This window comes from Dendropsophus ebraccatus, chromosome 14, assembly GCF_027789765.1.
Source record: "Dendropsophus ebraccatus isolate aDenEbr1 chromosome 14, aDenEbr1.pat, whole genome shotgun sequence".
NCBI lineage: Eukaryota > Metazoa > Chordata > Amphibia > Anura > Hylidae > Dendropsophus > Dendropsophus ebraccatus.
Genome location: NC_091467.1, coordinates 30,469,533 through 30,489,416, shown reverse-complemented (window position 1 = coordinate 30,489,416; position 19,884 = coordinate 30,469,533). Strand labels below are relative to the sequence as shown.

Here is a 19,884-nt window from a genome sequence, read left to right as displayed (position 1 = left end):
AAAAAGAAATTGCAAAACTCTTAAGGGTGCGTTCACATGTACAGGATCTGGTGCAGATTTGAATCTGCAGCAGATCTAATGGCCCAGAGTTTGCATTGAATCTGCAACTTTAAATCTGCTGCAGATCCTGTACGTGTGAACGCACCCTTAATTTGACCCTCTCTAAACTTCTGAATACATATTCCATATCACAGGTCATATCTTCCTTTTTATTATATTCATAGCTTTAAGATCACAACAACCAGCAACCTGTTAGTCTTCATTATAACATTTTCTACTTCTAAAATAAAGGAGACATGCTACACTGCAGTTAACCTTTGCATTTTTATTTATTTTTTCTTGTTACCAGCCACATACAGGATAACCACTACAGTCATTTTCTACTACATAACTTGTTTGTGCATTAATCCATGAAAAACAGGGAATGTCTTCGTTCCAATCTTAAGTCATAAAAACATATTTATAAAACAATGATCAAATCAAGTTAGGAACAAAAGGGCTTTGTTACAGTCACACCACATCTTCATTTACTGTGGTAATTGCCAAAATCTAGGTTAAGAGAACTGACTAAGAATGCTGTACCCAGTTAAGATGGTAGTTAGAGTTAGAGTGGCAATGATATCTAAACATTTTGCAGACCTTAACATGCACTGTGCTTATGACCTGTCCTAGTAACATGTCAAAGGTTTTGGCTAATGAAAGCCCGGGTGTTCAGATTGTTGGCCAGAAACAGGAGAAGTGTTTGACTAAGTGTTTCACTTGCTGTTTTTTCTTTGGAAGGAGATCACAGCAAGTCTGGGAATTTAAAAAAAAAAAAAAAAAGTCAGCAGTTTTTTAAATTTGGCAGACAGCAGGGCTGACAATTACTTACACTCTCCCTGTGCCCCCGAAGCGCTACGTTCCAGGTTCAGGGACCCCCGCTGGAAGGCAGTTACTTGATGTGGTCACTCCGGGGACAATACCCAACCCCACTGTTGGATTGCCCCATCAGCCAGGAAGTGACGGAAGCAGTGTCCTGCCCCAGTCACTAATTGGCTGAGCAGGCAGTCCATCAACCAGGTTGTGACGTTCCAGCTGAAGGAGGGGTTCTGGAGCGGCAAGCCAGCCCTGCAGAGGCATGGGGAGAGGTAAGTTTTGATTATTATGTTCCCCCTACTGCCTGACAAATGTAAAAAAAAAAAAAAAAAAAAAAAAATCACTAGACTTCTCCTTTAGGTGGTTAGCTGAGCACATCTGACCCAGAATTAAAACTTTCTATGTTCTATACTTCTCAGGCGGGAGCAGGAGAAATTATTCACGGCCTGTCCATGATCTTACAAGTGGTATCATAACCTATAGCCTGACTTAATCAACAAAGGCTTTAACATGGTGTTGCTCAGGCCCAGCTAAGAACTAGTTCAAACTTGTCAGTGTGAGTACTTCTGGCACATGCAGTATATGACCACAAAAGCCAAATGTTATACTTAAGTAAATAAGACTGCCAAGAAACAAGTGTTTCTATCACATGTAGTATAGCCACCACTATATTAAAAACACAGGCTTTGGGGTGTCAACGCTGGATTTCATATGGTAATTTTTTATATGACGCATACACCAGCTGCTGGGTTTTAAAATAAATTGGAATACCCTTTATCATATGGTCTCTGAAGCTTCTCCAGAGCAGTAGTGATGTGGTTTTAGGCTAATTTTTATGTGGAATTTTGATTGGATGGTAATTTAAAAAACGATAAAATGCAAGTTTGCATTGGCTGTTAATAGAGAACAAAATTCATCACATGCAATATATAAGCATGGTTTGCAAAATCAACTTTTCGGTCTAAACTTTTTTTATAATCGGTCATCTAAAATATGGTTGGAATAAGATTTCTAAAGGTAATAACTGTTTTAAGAATGTGTATAAATAAATACTCTGATCCTTTAAATACATTGTTGTTGTTAACAGATTGCAGTGTTGGTGCTTGCTTCCATACACGCAGACAGCCTAACTTCCAGGCATGGAGCATCGAACATATATGATGCTTTATGTAATAAACAAGTGCAGACAAGTGGAGCATTTGACCACAGGAACCAGGAATGAAATTACAATGTTCAGTTTGTAAAAAGAGATACGGAAATAAATGATCTGAAAGCTTGCTGTAGGTCCTGTCTCCACTTCCTGTTTGCAGTAAATAAATAATAAAAAAAGAAGAGCCATGTATTTTGGCTATGTAAACTCAATGATATCTGCTGTAAAGGTCTGCCTGAAGCTAAGATTGGACAGTATCTGCCAGGCTAGGACACCAGAGGAAGATTCTCTGCACTTCAACACGCTCAATAAATATGTAAGTCTTCACTTGGTAAAATTCTGCTTAAAAATAAAAAGAAATAACTGGAAATGTTAGAAGTTGAAGGCAAGAACAAACCATAACTAAATGCTAAGCTAGCTGCTTAAAGTAAACTGCTGCAGCCAGCCTAAAAGTAATTGTGAAAAAAACTGGTTTCATATCCCCTACGTCCCCTAGTTCAGAGTGGATATGTTTTATTATTCTTAATTATAAAAATCTATCCTTACTTATAAAAGAAAACTCTAACTTAAAAGTTGTTCCATCTTGATAAACGAACTGAGTTCTGCCTAAACGCCCCTCTTTCTCTTACTGGTGGCACAGCTGCATAGATCCAACCCCACCTCACCTAGAAGAACCACGCCGGACGCCTTTGTTCCAGGAGAGATAAGCCGCAGAGACGGCACTCTCACTGCAGCTTACTTCTCGCAATAAACAACACTGGAAAGCTTGTCAGTATTAAACGTTCCTGTGTATGGGAGGGATGGAGGCCAGATGCGAGAGATACGTGTACACTGGAAAAAAAAATTGGATCATCCTTTTGGCTTACTATATGGGAAGGCTACATACATGCAGTGGCAGTGAAAGGGGTACTCCAGCCTTAGCACCTAAGCCTTACCTAAGCACACTCACCAGGGTCCTCCTGAGGAGTCTTTAGCTCCCCATGCTTAACAATCCCACCAATGCCCAGGACGACTCTTGGGGAGTATGGTTAGGTAAGAATGGTAAGGTAGGATGATTATTCTGTGCAAGAGACACCATATATCACAAACTTTAAATGGCCAATGTATAGCATACAACTGCTTGTGGCATGTGTGGAGTATATGTATATGCCAAAAAAATATTGAACAATAAAGCTTAAACAGAGCTCTCAAGACATTGGAAGAGCACTAAACGTTTTCTACAAGGTCTTAAACTTAAGATACTAGAAGTTCTCCAGTACCCAAGACCTTTGCGCAGCTGGTGACTTCGGCAGAGTCATCTGCAAGGCACACCACAATGCTGTTCGAGCTTTACGTGTTGCTATATCCATTTCTTTGATTAAAGATGCAAGGAAGAGGACATCTGTTATGACAGAAGGAAAAAGGTTTAGCTGTTTGAATTATGGAAAACTAGGGATGAAAGTGTTTTTTACATATATTTTTTTTTACCTTTGTCGTCATTGTGGTGACGTCTGCCATGCTTCTGGTGATGATCTGATGTATTCACAATCTCACTCTTGCGATGGGTTTGAACATTGCGAATAGCCTCTAAGTGGTAGTCGACCGTCTTGGAGATATTTGCGTGGAGAGGCGAACTCCGAAAGCGTTCCATTTTACTCAGCAGAGTTACCACCTTGTAGACCAGACAAATGTGATAAGAGACTTAAAGAAAAACAAACCAAAAAACTAAAAAATACAACCTTTTGGCTCCTTGTATCATTTGACAAAAAGACAATCTGATTCAGTTAGAAGCTGCAGACATATATATGTTTTGTCTGTAGTTCTCACCATGTCTAAAAATCACAACTTCCTGGTTGAACAGTTACTTAGTACTACAAGTTCCAGAATGCACTGGTTTCCCTCAGCTCTCCATCACAGCCCTACCACAGCACTCCAGCCAGTTCCCTGGCCAGAGCTAGTATAGAACACTGCAGCTGCTGTATGCATTTCCTGTCTGCTCCTCTGCCTGTTCAGCACATGGAAGCATGCTGTAAACAGACCTTATGCATCACTAAATGCCCCTATAAGGGTACAGTTTCTTTTTTGGTACAGAAGCATTGCACAATTTTTTTTACTACTGATCTGCAGCACATCTGTGTGAACATGCCCTAAAAATATGTGTATGACAGGGAGATGCTAAAGTTGGGGGCTGGTCAGAGGTGGCGACATCACTCAGGCAGTAAGGCTTGATCTCAGGGACATGATCCAAGTTTACTTAGACAGCAAAGGAGTATGTGTCATGAGTAGTGTTGAGCGGACCTGTTGAAACTGCTCGGCAATGTTTTCCGAACCCTCTGCATTTGATTCCCATCGGCTGCACAAGTTAGGCCTTAGATGCCAGGAAAATCAGGACAACCTAGGGTGGCATTTAACTTCTGCAGTGGCGGCAGGGCTGTAGAGTCGAAGTTAGTTTTGGCTGGAGTCTGAAAAAAAAACTTACCAACTGACTCCAGCTTTAAAAAGATCTTTCAAAATTTTATAATTCAGTTTTTATATGAATTTCATAAAATGTTCCTTATGAATACATTTTATGTTCTATCAACTTAAAGGGGAACTCCGGATAAGAAAAACTTGTTTTCTATTAAAAATACATTAAAAGTTATATAGGTGTGTCTATACAATGTAGTACCGTATCTGTGCGGTTCTGCCACACTGGTAGCTGATAGAAATCCAGGAAGTAAAAAAAAAAAAAAAAAAAAAAAAAAAAAAAAAAAAAAAAATGGCCTCTGTGCCAATTCACATTGTCTCCTGCTCCCCCACCTTAGGAGACAAATATTTCATGCCTCTGTCTCACATTGTGTGTGTTTGCTGAGGACAGGCTGATGATGCAGACAGGGGGCAGGCGTAATGTCACAGGAGGCGGGGCTGGATCCCCCAATCTCGAGTGTTCCACCATTTCTGAATGGCCATAAGCAGCTGCTGCACTGATTTTACTGATTGTGACAGGTAAGTACTGCTATATGCTTCTGCAGAATTTTCATTTTTTCTTTACCTCTACCTGGAGTTCCCCTTTTATGCCCTCATTTATTAAAGGACAACTCCCACGCTTAGTTAAAAAAAAAAAAAAAAGAAGAACCTCCGATCACGTAAGTGGACCTGCGGTGCCGTCCGGTACACACCGGAACCCGTTAGATGCCGCTGTCATGCTTTGAATTTATTCCGATGCGTCCGCCGTTAAAAGGCGTACGCATCGAAATAAAGCCCATTAGTGGCCGCCGTGAAAAGGCAGCACGGCGGTCACTAAGGGGTTAAATAAAATTCCTTCAGAGAGAAAAATTCAGAGAGAAAAATGCTAATTTTGTAATTTTTTCATTTAAATTGTACAGCTATAGGCAGAAATTTACTTCTAACCTAAAGTAAAATATGTTACAAAAATTCTAGGATAAGTTATAGCTATGACTGCATAAATTAAGACCGTTCAGATTTCAAAAATGGGCTCTGGTCCTTAAGGCAAAATGAGCCCGATCCTGAAGAGGTTAAGTCAAAATCACCAGGATCATCTGGCAAATGTCTAAGTTTGGTCATAAACATTACATAACCACTGCTCAGAAATGTGACTAGCCCTACTTGAGTCTTTTCTTTCCATCTTCCCTTGTTCCCTATGCCCTACCAACAATATCGCTTCTAGCAATTATAGGCACTTGGCAGGAAAGGAAAATGATTAATATCTCGTAACCTATAACTAACAAAAAGAACATTAGTTTTGCACACATGCCTGTGGGCATCAAAATGATTCTATGACCCAAGTCAGCTGATGTACTCTAAATGCAGAACACACATCCACCTATGGAAGTAATTGGCTGAGGAAATTCTATCTGATAAGCTGAGTTAATGATTTTACCTTCAACAGAAATATTACCAATATACTATGGTGGAAAGCAGACACAATAGAGCTGGTTATGCTTCTGTACAATGAAACTCCTTAAAGTGGAGTGAAACAAAATACATAAAATATTTCAATAAATTTAATAAAAAAAAACAGAAGTATATCCAGTTCTCTTGCTCATAACTATAGCTTTTGACCACTATGCAGTATCCTTGGATAATCAATATAAGGGAGCTTTCACACACACAGATTATCTGACCGATACCTGGCAGATTTTTGCAGCCAAAACCAGAAATGGATTTAAAAAGTAGAGAAATCTCAATCTTTCCTTTATTACCTGTTTCATGTTTATAGTCTGTTCCTGGCTTTGGCTGCAAAAATCTGCAAGATAATTTGTGTGTGTAAAGGGACCCCAAGGCTGTGTTACCACTACATACTGTTAAAGGAGAAGTCTGGCAAAAAATGTATATTAAAGTATTGTATTGTCCCCCAGAAGTAATACAAATCACTAACATACACTTATTATGGGAAATGCTTATAAAGTGCTGTTTTCCCTGCACTTACTACTGCATCAAGGCTTCACTTCTTGGATAAAATGGTGATGTCACGACCCGACTCCCAGAGCTATGCAGGCTGTGACTGCTGGAGAGGATGATGGCAGAGGGACACTGAGGGACACAGGGCACTGGAGGGACACTGAGCATCTCTCTGCCATCATCCTCTCCAGCAGCCACAGCCTGCATAGCTCTGGGAGTCGGGTCGTGACATCACCATTTTATCCAAGAAGTGAAGCCTTGATGCAGTTGTAAGTGCAGGGAAAACAGCACTTTATAAGCATTTCCCATAATAAGTGTATGTTAGTGATTTGTATTACTTCTGGGGGACAGCTCTGGGAGTCGGGTCGTGACATCACCATTTTATCCAGTAAGTGAAGCCTTGATTCAGTAGTAGGTGCAGGGAAAAAACACTTTATGTGCATTTCCCGTAATTAGTGTATATTGGTGATTTGTATAACTTTTGGGGGGCAATACAATACTCGAACATTTTTTGCCAGACTTTTATTATTATTTATTTATAAAGCGCCCTTAGTTCCAGAGCGCTATACAATAGATAGGCAACAGGCAGGAACAATACAAGATCAGAAAACATTACATGATAGCAAAAGACAGACTGGTACATGGGGGAAGAGGACCCTGCCTGCGAGGGCTCAAAATCTATAGGGTATAGGGAGAGAAACAGGAGGTAAAGTGCAGCCAGTCAAGTGTGATGCAGAGTTATTGTAGGTTGTAGCCTTGTTTGAAGAGATGGGTTTTCAGGTTACTTTTGAAGGACTTAATGGTGGATGAGAGACGGATGTGTCGGGGTAGCGAGTTCCAGAGTATGGGGGAGGCTCGAGCAAAGTCTTTGAGGCGGTTGTGCGAGGTACGAACAAGGGGGGAGCGGAGACGGAGGTCACTGGAGGATCGAAGGTTGCGTGAGGGACGGTAGCGGGATATCAGGTCAGAGATGTACGGAGGGGACAGGTTGTGGATTGCCTTGTATGTCATGGTCAACAATTTAAAGTGAATACGTTGGGCAATGGGGAGCCAGTGGAGGGATTGGCAGAGGGGAGAGGCTGAGGCAAAGCGAGGGGAAAGGTGGATTAGTCGGGCGGCAGAGTTAAGGATAGACTGGAGGGGATCAAGGGAGTTAGCTGGAAGGCCAGAGAGGAGGATGTTACAGTAGTCCAAGCGGGAGATAATGAGAGCATGGACCAGCAGTTTGGTGGAGTCAGGGGTGAGGAAAGAGCGGATTCTGGAAATGTTTTTGAGGTGAAGGCGGCAGGAGGTGGTCAGGGCCTGAATATGTGGTTTAAAGGACAGGGCAGAGTCAAAGGTGACCCCAAGGCAGCGGACTTTGGGGACAGGGGACAGAGTACAGCCATTGATAGTGATTGACAGATTAGAAGGCGGGGTGGAGCGAGATGGGGGAAAGATGATAAGTTCTGTTTTGTCCATGTTGAGTTTTAGAAAGCGGGAGGAGAAGAAGGAGGATATGGCCGATAGACACTCTGGAATCCTGGATAGCAAAAAGAGGTGACATCCGGACCAGAGAGGTAGATCTGAGTGTCATCGGCATAAAAATGGTACCTGAAGCCATGGGATTCTATGATATGACCAAGGCCAGAGGTGTAGATGGAGAAGAGAAGAGGCCCGAGTACAGAGCCTTGGGGAACACCAACAGTAAGGGGACGAGGAGAGGAGGTGGTGTGGGAGTGGGAGACACTAAAAGTGCGGTTGGAGAGGTAAGAGGAGATCCAGGAGAGAGCTAGGCTAGTGACACCAAGAGGAGAAAATGGTCAACTGTGTCGAAGGCAGAAGATAGGTCAAGGAGAAGGAGCACAGAGTAGTGGCGCAAGGTTTTGGCAGTCAGCAGGTCATTAGCCACTTTGGTGAGGGCAGTTTCTGTGGAGTGGTGGGGGCGGAAACCAGATTGCAGGGGGTCAAAAAGCGAGTTGGATGAAAAATGGGAGGAAAGTTCATGGTAGACATGTTGTTCCAGGAGTTTTGAGGCAAAGGGGAGAAGCGAGATGGGACGGTAGCTGGATAAGGAGGTAGGGTCAAGGGATGGCTTTTTGAGGATGGGTGTGATGGTTGCATGTTTATATGGAGATGGGAAGATCCCAGAAGTTAGTGATAGATTGAAGAGATGGGTTAGTGCTGGGACAAGTTCTGAGGAGAGGTTGGGGATAAGGTGGGATGGAATAGGGTCAAGTGCGCAGGTGGTGAGGTGCGATGTGGAGAGTAGTTTGGAGAGATGTTCTTCTGTGATAGTGGAGAGGCGAGTTAGTGGGGACGGGCAGTAGACAGGCATGAGGGGGGGCTGAGGGGACTGTGAGTTGAAGCTTCCTCTGATGTCATCGATTTTCTGCTTGAAGAATGTGGCAAAGTCCTCAGCAGAGATGAGAGATGTTGGGGGTGGCAGTGGGGGGCGGAGAAGAGAGTTGAAGGTGTTAAACAGTTGCCTAGGGTTATGAGATAAGGAAGATATGAGGGAAGAAAAGTAGTCCTGTTTAGCAGAGGTGAGGGCAGATTTGAACTCAAGGAGTGCTCTCCTGTCTCCTTTAAGTGCAAACAGCCGGAATTAATGTTCATGATAATTAGATTTTTTTTTTTTTTTAATTTTCACAAGCAGGAAGTGGGGGTGGAGGGAATAAAAAAAAGACAATATGCTTATCGCTTCCAGTGCCTACATTGTACCACAGAGCTCCTGGTTCCCACTGGCTGTCATCTTCTCCCAGGTTTAAGGCACATCACGACAGGGGTTCAACGTCACAGACAAGTGGAATTTAGCCCGCTCAGCCAATCAGTGACTGAAGCGGTGTCCCGCGGGGCATCAGTCAGCCGGGTCTTAATGTAGCCGGAGGGCAGCTTAGAAGTCTGGGAAACCGCTTATTTGCCTAATTAAACCTATTACAGAGTTCCTAAAATCGCTTTAACTAAATTAAATGACAGTTACATTTTCAAGGGGATGTCCTGAAAGCAGGAAAGGTCCTACCTTTTCTGTTCTCCGGCACTCCACTTCCTCAGTCCATCGGTGCTGATACTTTTGCAGATGAGAGGGGGGAAGGAGCATGTTGCAGGTGATGTAAGCAATGGGTGCAGGCAAAACCACACCCACACGCAATGTCGATCAGCTGCAACAACAGTAACAGTAGTAGCTATTGATCACTGCCAGCAACATGCTTCTGTCCCCCTCTTGTCTGATGAAATATTAGCATGAACGGGCAGATGGAGGAAGTGGAGCGCCAGAGAACAGAAAAGGTAGGACCTTTCTGCTCTCCAGATATCCCATTTAAGTTTGGGTTTGTTCATTGGCACATGTAACTGTGATAAATCAACAACTATTACTGGTCCTTAAGTAGCAGAAAAGAAGTATAGTGCTTACTCTGGCTTGTTCACGTAACTGATCCACTATTAAGCGGTCAACTCTTGAGGGGTTGGCACTCAGTCTTGGGATAGAAGAATGGTTTGTGCTGGAGACTTTTATCCAACGAAAATGTTTTATAAGAAGAGATTCTGCCTGAAACAGATGATTACATGGATATAGTTACTACTCTGTAGTTAAATAGTATTTTTTTAACATGCATAATTTAGCAAAATGGACTACAACTCACAATACAAAATAGTTTATTAAAAAGTGCTATATATAAGCTACTCTATAACAGGGACAAGCTATGGTATACACTGGCAACCCAATCTCCTGAGTTTCTCACGAATACCACAGAATTTGCCAGCATACAGATGTAAAGGTAGTCTTATTCTTTTTTTCAAGCCGAGAAAGAAGAATCTGCATAAACACACACTGGCCTGGTTTTAAGGGGTTAAAACTCATATTTCTATCTGTCAGGAGGGATGTGCCAAAATCCCAACAACATATTGTGAAGATTGCAAAAGGCTACCCAAAACATTACACCCTACTGAGATAATTTAAAGTGTACCTGTCACCAAAAAGGTTTTCATCGGTCATGGTCTTTGTGTTGAGACTGTGACTGATCAGAACGGGCAGGGAAAGGCGTTTGCTGCTGCACAACCCTCTCCGCTCTGTGTATAGGTGAGCAAGGTGGCCCCATTGATTAACAAAGTACGTCCTTGTTGGTCACGTGATACAGTCAGAAACAGTCTGAACACCATTAAAAGTGTTCTCGGGTGACATGGCCCATTTAAAGGCAATGCTAACAAATACTAACCGTGTGTATGTAAATTTCTGACCATCTAGAAATGTAATGAAAGAAATAAAAGTTAAAATAAATCATTGTCTCTAGTATTTTGCTAATACTTCACATGATCTTAAGTGACAGGAGAGGGAATGTGTACTAGAGTTCAATGTCAGGAATTTTAATGATGTATGTGATTTCATAATGAACTAATTCTTCAGGGAATTATTTTGCACATACCTTTTTTCTTTCCTTTTCCAGAGCTTTACACTGGTTATAACATTTATCCAGACAAAGGTGGAGTTCACTTCCAGGCTTCACTGACCTCTGAGAGTTTAACGCAGCTCCTGTGCCTTGAAGGGAGGCATCACCATACACAAGGTCACTGATTTGTGGCCATACTTGCCTCTGGTTTTCATATGAATATGGATCATGACTGTCATTCATAGGGTTAATGCTGTGACCCAATTTATTAAAATGGGGTGACCTGAAGATACTGCAAGAGGCTCCATTAACGTTGCTACCCATGTCATCTATCATCAGTCCATTGGATAAATACACATTCTGTGGGAGGGTTAACTTGTTGCCATTTAATGACCTATTACTAACAGTTACATTCTTCAGATTACCGCATGCAGGAGCACTGCTAAATATCTCTTTGTTCCTATCCTGTACATTTAATGGCATGTTGTGCTTTTTCTCCTGAATGGTCTTTCGGACATTTCTGTCTGTGGAGTCATACAAGCTTGATGCATTGTCGCAGATACCATTTCTTTCCAATGTTCTGTCCACACTATGGTAACCATAGTCCAAGGATGGATATCTGTGATTTTCACTGGGAAATTTTAGAACACTGGGTATGAGTGGAGAACTAGAATAGTGGGAAACAGCTGCAGGATTTTTCTGGAGTGTTTTTAAAAGAATACCTGACTTCACTTGATTGTTATACATGTTTTCAGAGCTCCTGTCCATCTGGCCATGTGTCCATAACTTGTCCAAGTTATTGCTGAAGACGGAGGACATAAAGCTGGAAGACTTTACTACATCTGAATTATTACCACTAATTCCAAAAGCAGCTGTGTGATCATACTCAGGAACACGAGTGGAATCTTTCAGGAGAGGTCTATCTAGGTGTGCTGTCCTTGGGAAACGAAATGGTTGGCCAGGTATATGATTGTCAATTGTTTGGAAACTCTGTTTTGCTGGGAACAAGTTACTGTATGTATCTTCATTTAAGACAGGCAATTCAGATACCGAATTAAAATGACTTTTGACACTCTGCGAACCATTCACAGTACATTTATTGTACATGTCTTTACCATGATTGTTCATATCATACCTACCAAGATCTTCATCGAAGTAATACTTATTTAATGGTGAAACTATTGCATCTCTCTTCTGAAAGGAGTCTCTGGGTATTTCAGAGAAGAAAAAGCTATTGGGATTACTGTACCCAAATTTATTTATTTTGGCATTTACTTTATAATTCCGTGGAGAATCAGTCTGGTATAGCCAATGATCATCTTGTTCCAATTCATCTATTCCAGCGTATAGATTCTCTACTTTCTGTGTTTCTGTATTGAAGACAGGCTCTGTACCATAGAAACTCTGTTGCAGACTCATTAGATCCTCAGACAGCCTTAAGTCTGGGAATAGGTCATCAGATAGTTTATTTATATGACCTGGCCATTCTGATTTCAAAATAGAAGAAAGCCTATTAAAATCAATAAAACACAATCAGATGACTTACGTCATTCATTTTTCTACTATTAAGAAAAATAAAACTCATTCTTAGTACTCTTGAGTATAGATGATCAAACAAGGCCGAGGTTCAGGTTCGTACGAACCCGAACCATCGGCATTTGACTCCTGCTGCCTTCTAGTTCTGTGGGGAAGGTAGAGACAGCCCGAGTACCGCCTGGAAAACAGGGATACAGCCTATTACACTTTACCCATCGGACAAATCATCAGAAAGTTTGGTTTTCAGTACCATCTCTATGCTGATGATACCCAGCTGTATACTTCCTCCCGTGATATCACCCCCGCTCTTCTACAGAACACCAGTAACTGTCTGTCTGCCGTCTCTAACGCTATGTCCTCCCTATTCCTAAAACTAAACCTTGCTAAGACTGAGCTTCTTGTATTCCCTCCCTCTGCTAACCACCCTCCACCTGACATCTCCATCTCTGTCTGTGGTGCAACCATAACCCCTACTCAGCAAGCCCGCTGCCTTGGGGTTATGTTTGACTCAGATTTCTCCTTCACTCCTCATATTAAATCTATTTCACGTTCCTGTAATCTGCATCTAAAAAACATCTCTTAAATCCGTCCCTTCCTTACTGTTGAATCTGCTAAAACTCTTATTGTCGCTCTGATCCATTCCAGTCTAGACTACTGCACAAAGCTTCAAACATGCCCTCAAAACTCATCTGTTCTAACAGGCTTACCAGGTTCCCTAAATTGCCCCCCTCCCCCAAATACATACGCCAGGCATTCAAGCACTTAGACCTGTAGCAGGCTAGCATGCTAAAAAGGAAGGATTTTGCCCCTCTGCCATTTTGTCTCGCACCCCCTCCTAAAAGTCTGTAAGCTGATGCATGCGAGCAGGGCCCTCACTCCTCATGTATGGAAAACTATATGTATATCTCTGTAATGTCTGATTTTTGTCTATGTATGTAACTTCAGAATTGTAAAGTGCTGCGGAATCTGTTGGCGCTATATATTATTATTATTATTATTATTATTATTATTATAACCTAGGCTGTATCCCTGTTTTCCAGGCGGTACTCAGGCTGTCTCCACCTTCCCCACGGAATGGGAAGGCAGCGGCAGTCAAATTTCGATGGTTCGGGTTCGTACGAACCTGAACCTCGGCCCTGTTCGAGCACATACAAGCATTATACAACAGAACGAGAATATAGACTATAAATGGAATAATTAAACTCCTACTGCAAGTAACAAAACAATGTATAAGAAATATAAAGACAGATGGGAAAGACCCACTGGATTTTTTTATGACAATTTTGTATGTTATAAAAGGAAAAAAAAAAAAAAAGTCAAGCACCTATAGAATTAAGCAGTCTGCCTTTACATACATTTGCTAGTAGAGTATTGTTGTACCGTGTTAGGATGCATTTACACAGACAGATTTTTGAAGCCAAAGCCAGTAACAGACTATAAACAGGGAACAGGTCATATAGGAAAGACAGATTTCTCCTCTTTTTAAATCCATTCCTGGCTTTGGTCTCAAAAATCTGTCAGATAAATCTCTCTGTGTAAACGCACCCTATGCCATAGAAATCAGTAGAATAGAGAAGAAATCAGGTGATACCTTTTGGAGGCTTAGTATATTTGATGGTAAGCTTTCGAGAGTCTAGCTCCCTTCGTCAGACATTATGTTATACAAAACTGAAAAAAAAATCAGACTTATATACACACTAGACAGAGATCAAAGGATTTTAGAAACAGCCAGAACAGGTCACACATAGGCTGACATGAAGCTGGCATTAATATTGAGACCATGTTGCAAAGTTTTAAATTTGAGCATTAGTTTATTTTCCCATTTCCTTCTTTCTCCTTGTGTCTTAAAATGTCCCATTAAGATCGTAACCCGCAGGTCTTCTACTGAGTGTCCCTCTCCAGAGAAATGTGCAGCCACGGGGAGATCTGTACGGCCGTTGTTAATAGTAAATCGGTGTGAGTTCATACGTTGACTGAGTCTCTGCCCTGTTTTTCCCCACATAGAGGCCTGTAGTGGGGCATCACACACACATGATCAGATACACCACATTGGAAGATCTGTAAGAAAATGTTCCCTTGATTCTGTGTACCTCCTGTGACTGTGGAACTGGTACACTGTCAGAGATATGGATATGTGTCCAGGTTTTGCAGGCAGGGTGAGGTGCCATTATCTGTTGGGGCCTTTAGAGCATTGCGGACAATAATTTGTTGCAGGTTTGGTGGTTGCCAAAATAAAAGCAGTGAGGGGACTGGAAATATTTCTTTTAGTCTGCTATCCTTGTGTAGCACAGATTGGAGTTCCCTAGAAATCTTTCATAGGATCTCAAGCTGTGGATTGTAAGTGACAACTAGGGGCACTCGGGTTTCATCATGGGCCTCCTTGTATGTGAGGAGATGGCTGCTGCTTGGCTGATCGGTTTGTCTGTCATGTTTGGTTTGTAGCCCAATTGGAGGAATTCAGTCCTAAAATTAAGGAGGTGCTGGTCCAGGTCTGCTTTTTCTGAGCAGATACGATTGTACCGAATAGCCTGGCTGTATATAATAGATTCTTTTGTATGTTTAAGATGGAAGCTGTCGCTTCTCAGGTAAGCAGTTCGGTCTGTCGGTTTGCGGTATATTGATGTAAGTATCTGGTGGTCTTCAATGTATATAGTTGTTTCCAAAAAATTGATTTCACTGCGGGAATGGCTTAGTTTGAGGCTTTTGGTGGGGTGAAAGTTGTTGGAAGTCTTCATGAAGTTTAAGCAAGGCCTCCTCACCTGCAGTCTAGTCCCTCTCTGGAGAGGGACACACAGTGGAAGACCTGCAGGTTACAGTCTTAATGGGACATTTTAAAACACAAAGAGAAAGAAGGGAATGGGAATATAAACTAATGCTCAAATTTAAAACTTTGCAACATGGACTCAATATCCATGCCAGCTTCATGTCAGCCTATGTGGGACCTGTTCTGGCTATGAAGACCATAAATTGCTATCAGGCCATTAATCTGACAACAATCAGATAGCAACAAGAGCTTACCATCCTCTTGTCACGCCTCACTAGCTTTAGTTTATTGACCTGTTGTAAATAGCAGACCCAGTGTATATTGCATTTTGTTATTTTTAAAGTTTCTAAAATCCTTTGATGATCTCTGTCTAGTGTGTATATAAGTCTGTGATTTTTTCAGTTTTGTATAACATGTCTCTCGAAAAGATAATAATAATAAATTTGTGTAGCGCCAACAGATTCCGCAGCGCTTTAGAAGCTTATATTCAAATATACTCAGTTAGCCTCCAAAAGGTATCACCTGATTTCTTGTCTATTTACATACATTTGTGAAAGAATAGGCCATTCTGTGCATGAAACTTTTTTCCCTTTCATAAAAGTCACCAATGCTCTGTTACATTCCAAAACCTCATCATATGAAAAGGAAGAAATTATATCAGATCCATGTTTACAGCTCTAAACGTATTATTTTAGTCATGCGCACTCTGTCTTGTCCAAAACCTTAGCAGCCATTTATAGAAACTGTGCCCGACCAGTAGCTGAAAGAGTCACTGTCGTTTTTTTTTTTGCAGAAATCAATAGTCCAGGCGATTTTAAGAAACTTTGTAATTGGGTTTATTAGGCAAACATGCCATTATCTGCATTCAAAAAGACTTTCCCCAAGTTCCCCCTCACTGCTCATTATCAGGCAATCTCGACTGTTTTACATCAGTCGGACCCTGTCTGTTCTATGGAAAGCGGAGGGGGAAGGAGGGAGATTAGTCGGCAGCAGAGAACAGAGAACAAATGATTATACAGTAGGACCTGTGTGAAAAGCCATATTCAGAGGTCAGTGCTGACCTCAGAGGAGAAGGCTTTGTGATGTAGCTGTAAATTGACTCTTTGTTGTCCTGTTTTGGTGCCTTATCTCCCTCCACCCCTCCCTTCTCCATAGAGAACAATAAAGACAGGGGGAGAGCTTCAAACTGCTTTTTCATGATAAAAATGCATTTTTCGGCTAATAAACCCAGTTACAAAGTTTCTTAAAATCGCCTGTACTATTGGTTTCTGCAAAAAAAAAAAAAAAAAAAAAAAATTTAACAGTGACAGTGAGCATTGATTCTACGAATTAGCCATCAAATTTCTCAAAAGACTCAATCAGGAACAGATATAAAGAGAAAAGTCGATAATATCAATAGAAAATGATTTCTAAACAGATCATAAACCCTTACAGCTTCAATACATACCCTCCATCTGAAAATGATTGTGCTTTGTTTGGCTCATCTAGGATATTAGATACTAGACCATAGAGATCTGCCTCACTTCCATATTTGCTCCTTTCAGTCTGAACCCTAGTGAGTTAAGGATAAACCAGTTAACAGTCTAGTTTAAAAAAAACAAAACAAAAAACACACGCACGCACGCACACACACAATGCTACATAGCCATTAGAAATGGAATATTTTAGAAGATATACCTTTGCTTCCGTTTTCCTCAAACTCTGTGTTAACCCTCCACTCCCCACACCAAGTAACAATCTCTTTATTTCTCCAGCTCTTCTACCCGCTGATCTCACCCCTCCTTTTATCCTCTTTCCATACACTAAAACCTTTAACCACAAATGCTCTCAATGTCTGCGCCCTCTTACCTACTCACACCTACTGTCTCTGTCTCTGCTACTTCTCACTGCTGGAGACATTTCACCAAACCCTGGCCCTCCCCACCTGAACTCATATACTCCACTGCCCTCCTTTCGTCCACATTCTTCTAGATCACGGCAGCGCCCCTCTAACACCATACGCATCCGTCCTGACCCCCCTCCCCCTGTCCCTTTCTCTGCTGCTCTCTGGAACGCACGCTCTGTCTGCAATAAACCTACATTCATACACGATCTCTTTCTTTACCACAACTTCTTCTTCCTAGGCATAACTGAAACATGGCTGTCCCCTACTGACACTGCTTCCCCTGCTGCACTTTCCTACGGTGGGCTCCAGTTTACTCACACCCCTCGCCCTGGCAATAAGCCGGGTGGCGGGGTTGGCCTGCTGCTAATGGACAACTGCTCCTTTACGCCAAGCCCTCCTCTCCCTGCTCTCACCCTCACCTCCTTTGAAGTACACTCTATCCGTATCTATTCCCCCTCTAACCTCCAAGTGGCCGTCATCTACCGACCACAGGCTCCGCAACCACCTTCCTTGACCAGTTCAACACTTGGCTGTTGCATTTCCTTTCAACAGATATTCCCACCATCATCATGGGCGACTTCAACATCCCCATCGACACAACCAAATCACCCGCCTCTAAACTCCTATCACTAGCCTCCTCCTTTGGCCTTACACAGTGGTCCTCCATGGCAACTCACAAAAAGGGCCACACACTGGACCTCATCTTCTCCCGCCTCTGCCCCATATTTGATCTCACCAGCACATCCCTCCACATCTCTGACCACAACCTCCTAACTTTCTCGTTTCTCCTCTCTTCATCTGCCCCCCCAGTCCAGAAACTTGCCCACCCTCGCAGGAACCTCAGAAACCTCAACACTCAAACACTCTGACTCCCTTCTGCCTCTCTCCACCATACACTCTCTGAACGACACTGACACAGCCGCAACCTTCTACAATTCCACAATAACCTCAGCCCTCGACTCTGTTGCCCCTCTCACGAAAAAGAAAACACGAAGCACGAACAGACAGCCCTGGCACACCGACCTAACCAAACAACTAAGGCGAGTGTCCAGAGCTGCTGAACGGCGCTGGAAGAAGACTGACTCTGAGGAACACTTCAAAACGTACAGGAGAGCACTCCTTGAGTTCAAATCTGCCCTCACCTCTGCTAAACAGGACTACTTTTCTTCCCTCATATCTTCCTTATCTCATAACCCTAGGCAACTGTTTAACACCTTCAACTCTCTTCTCCACCCCCCACATCTCTCATCTCTGCTGAGGACTTCGCCACATTCTTCAAGCAGAAAATCGATGACATCAGAGGAAGCTTCAACTCACAGTCCCCTCAGCCCCCCCTAATGCCTGTCTACTGCCCGTCCCCACTAACTCACCTCTCCACTATCACAGAAGAACATCTCTCCAAACTACTCTCCACATCGCACCTCACCACCTGCGCACTTGACCCTATTCCATCCCACCTTATCCCCAACCTCTCCTCAGCACTTGTCCCAGCACTAACCCATCTCTTCAATCTATCACTAACTTCTGGGATCTTCCCATCTCCATATAAACATGCAACCATCACACCCATCCTCAAAAAGCCATCCCTTGACCCTACCTTCTTATCCAGCTACCGCCCCATCTCGCTTCTCCCCTTTGCCTCAAAACTCCTGGAACAACATGTCTACCATGAACTTTCCTCACATTTTTCATCCAACTCGTTTTTTGACTCCCTGCAATCCGGTTTCCGCTCCCACCACTCCACAGAAACTGCCCTCACCAAAGTGGCCAATGACCTGCTGACTGCCAAAACCTCGCGCCACTACTCTGTGCTCCTTCTCCTTGACCTATCTTCTGCCTTCGACACAGTTGACCATTTTCTCCTCTTACAAATCCTCTCATCCCTTGGTGTTACAAGCCTAGCTCTCTCCTGGATCTCCTCTTACCTCTCCAACCGCACTTTTAGTGTCTCCCACTCCCACACCTCCTCCTCCCCTTACTGTTGGTGTTCCCCAAGGCTCTGTACTCGGGCCTCTTCTCTTCTCCATCTACACCTCTGGCCTGGGTCATATCATAGAATCCCATGGCTTCAGGTACCATTTTTATGCCGATGACACTCAGATCTACCTCTCTGGTCCGGATGTCACCTCTTTGCTATCCAGGATTCCAGAGTGTCTATCGGCCATATCCTCCTTCTTCTCCTCCCGCTTTCTAAAACTCAACATGGACAAAACAGAACTTATCATCTTTCCCCCATCTCGCTCCACCCCGCCTTCTAATCTGTCAATCACTATCAATGGCTGTACTCTGTCCCCTGTCCCCCAAGTCCGCTGCCTTGGCGTCACCTTTGACTCTGCCCTGTCCTTTAAACAACATATTCAGGCCCTGACCACCTCCTGCCGCCTTCACCTCAAAAACATTTCCAGAATCCGCTCTTTCCTCACCCCTGACTCCACCAAACTGCTGGTTCATGCTCTCATTATCTCCCACTTGGACTACTGTAACATCCTCCTCTCTGGCCTTCCAGCTAACTCCCTTGATCCCCTCCAGTCTATCCTTAACTCTGCTGCCCGACTAATCCACCTTTCCCCTCGCTTTGCCTCAGCCTCTCCCCTCTGCCAATCCCTCCACTGGCTCCCCATTGCCCAACGTATTGACTTTAAATTGTTGATCATGACATACAAGGCAATCCACAACCTGTCCCCTCCGTACATCTCTGACCTGATATCCCGCTACCGTCCCTCACGCAACCTTCGATCCTCCAGTGACCTCCGTCTCCGCTCCCCCCTTGTTCGTACCTCGCACAACCGCCTCCAAGACTTTGCCCGAGCCTCCCCCATACTCTGGAACTCGCTACCCCGACACATCCGTCTCTCATCCACCATCAAGTCCTTCAAAAGTAACCTGAAAACCCATCTCTTCCAACAAGGCTACAACCTACAATAACTCTGCATCACACTTGAATGGCTGC

The 19,884-nt window shown here is 43.0% G+C and overlaps 1 protein-coding gene across 5 annotated transcripts in view; it reads right to left on the bottom strand.

Moving 5' to 3' along the window:
- Positions 1-310: 310 nt before the first annotated feature.
- Positions 311-19,884, bottom strand: part of MEIOC (meiosis specific with coiled-coil domain) — a 32,846-nt gene continuing 13,272 nt past the window's right edge. For 4 of the 5 annotated variants that reach the window (XM_069953990.1, XM_069953991.1, XM_069953989.1 and 1 more), the window contains 5 exons: positions 16,497-16,601; positions 10,786-12,259; positions 9,777-9,911; positions 3,473-3,656; positions 311-3,386 (listed from right to left, as the gene is read on the bottom strand). In XM_069953990.1, the coding sequence (XP_069810091.1) occupies positions 3,247-3,386; positions 3,473-3,656; positions 9,777-9,911; positions 10,786-12,259; positions 16,497-16,601 (2,038 nt within the window). In that variant the 3' untranslated portion in view covers positions 311-3,246. Of the gene's footprint in view, positions 3,387-3,472; positions 3,657-9,776; positions 9,912-10,578; positions 10,604-10,785; positions 12,260-16,496; positions 16,602-19,884 lie in introns of those variants that run through there. The other variant, XM_069953993.1, reaches the window with a different exon arrangement.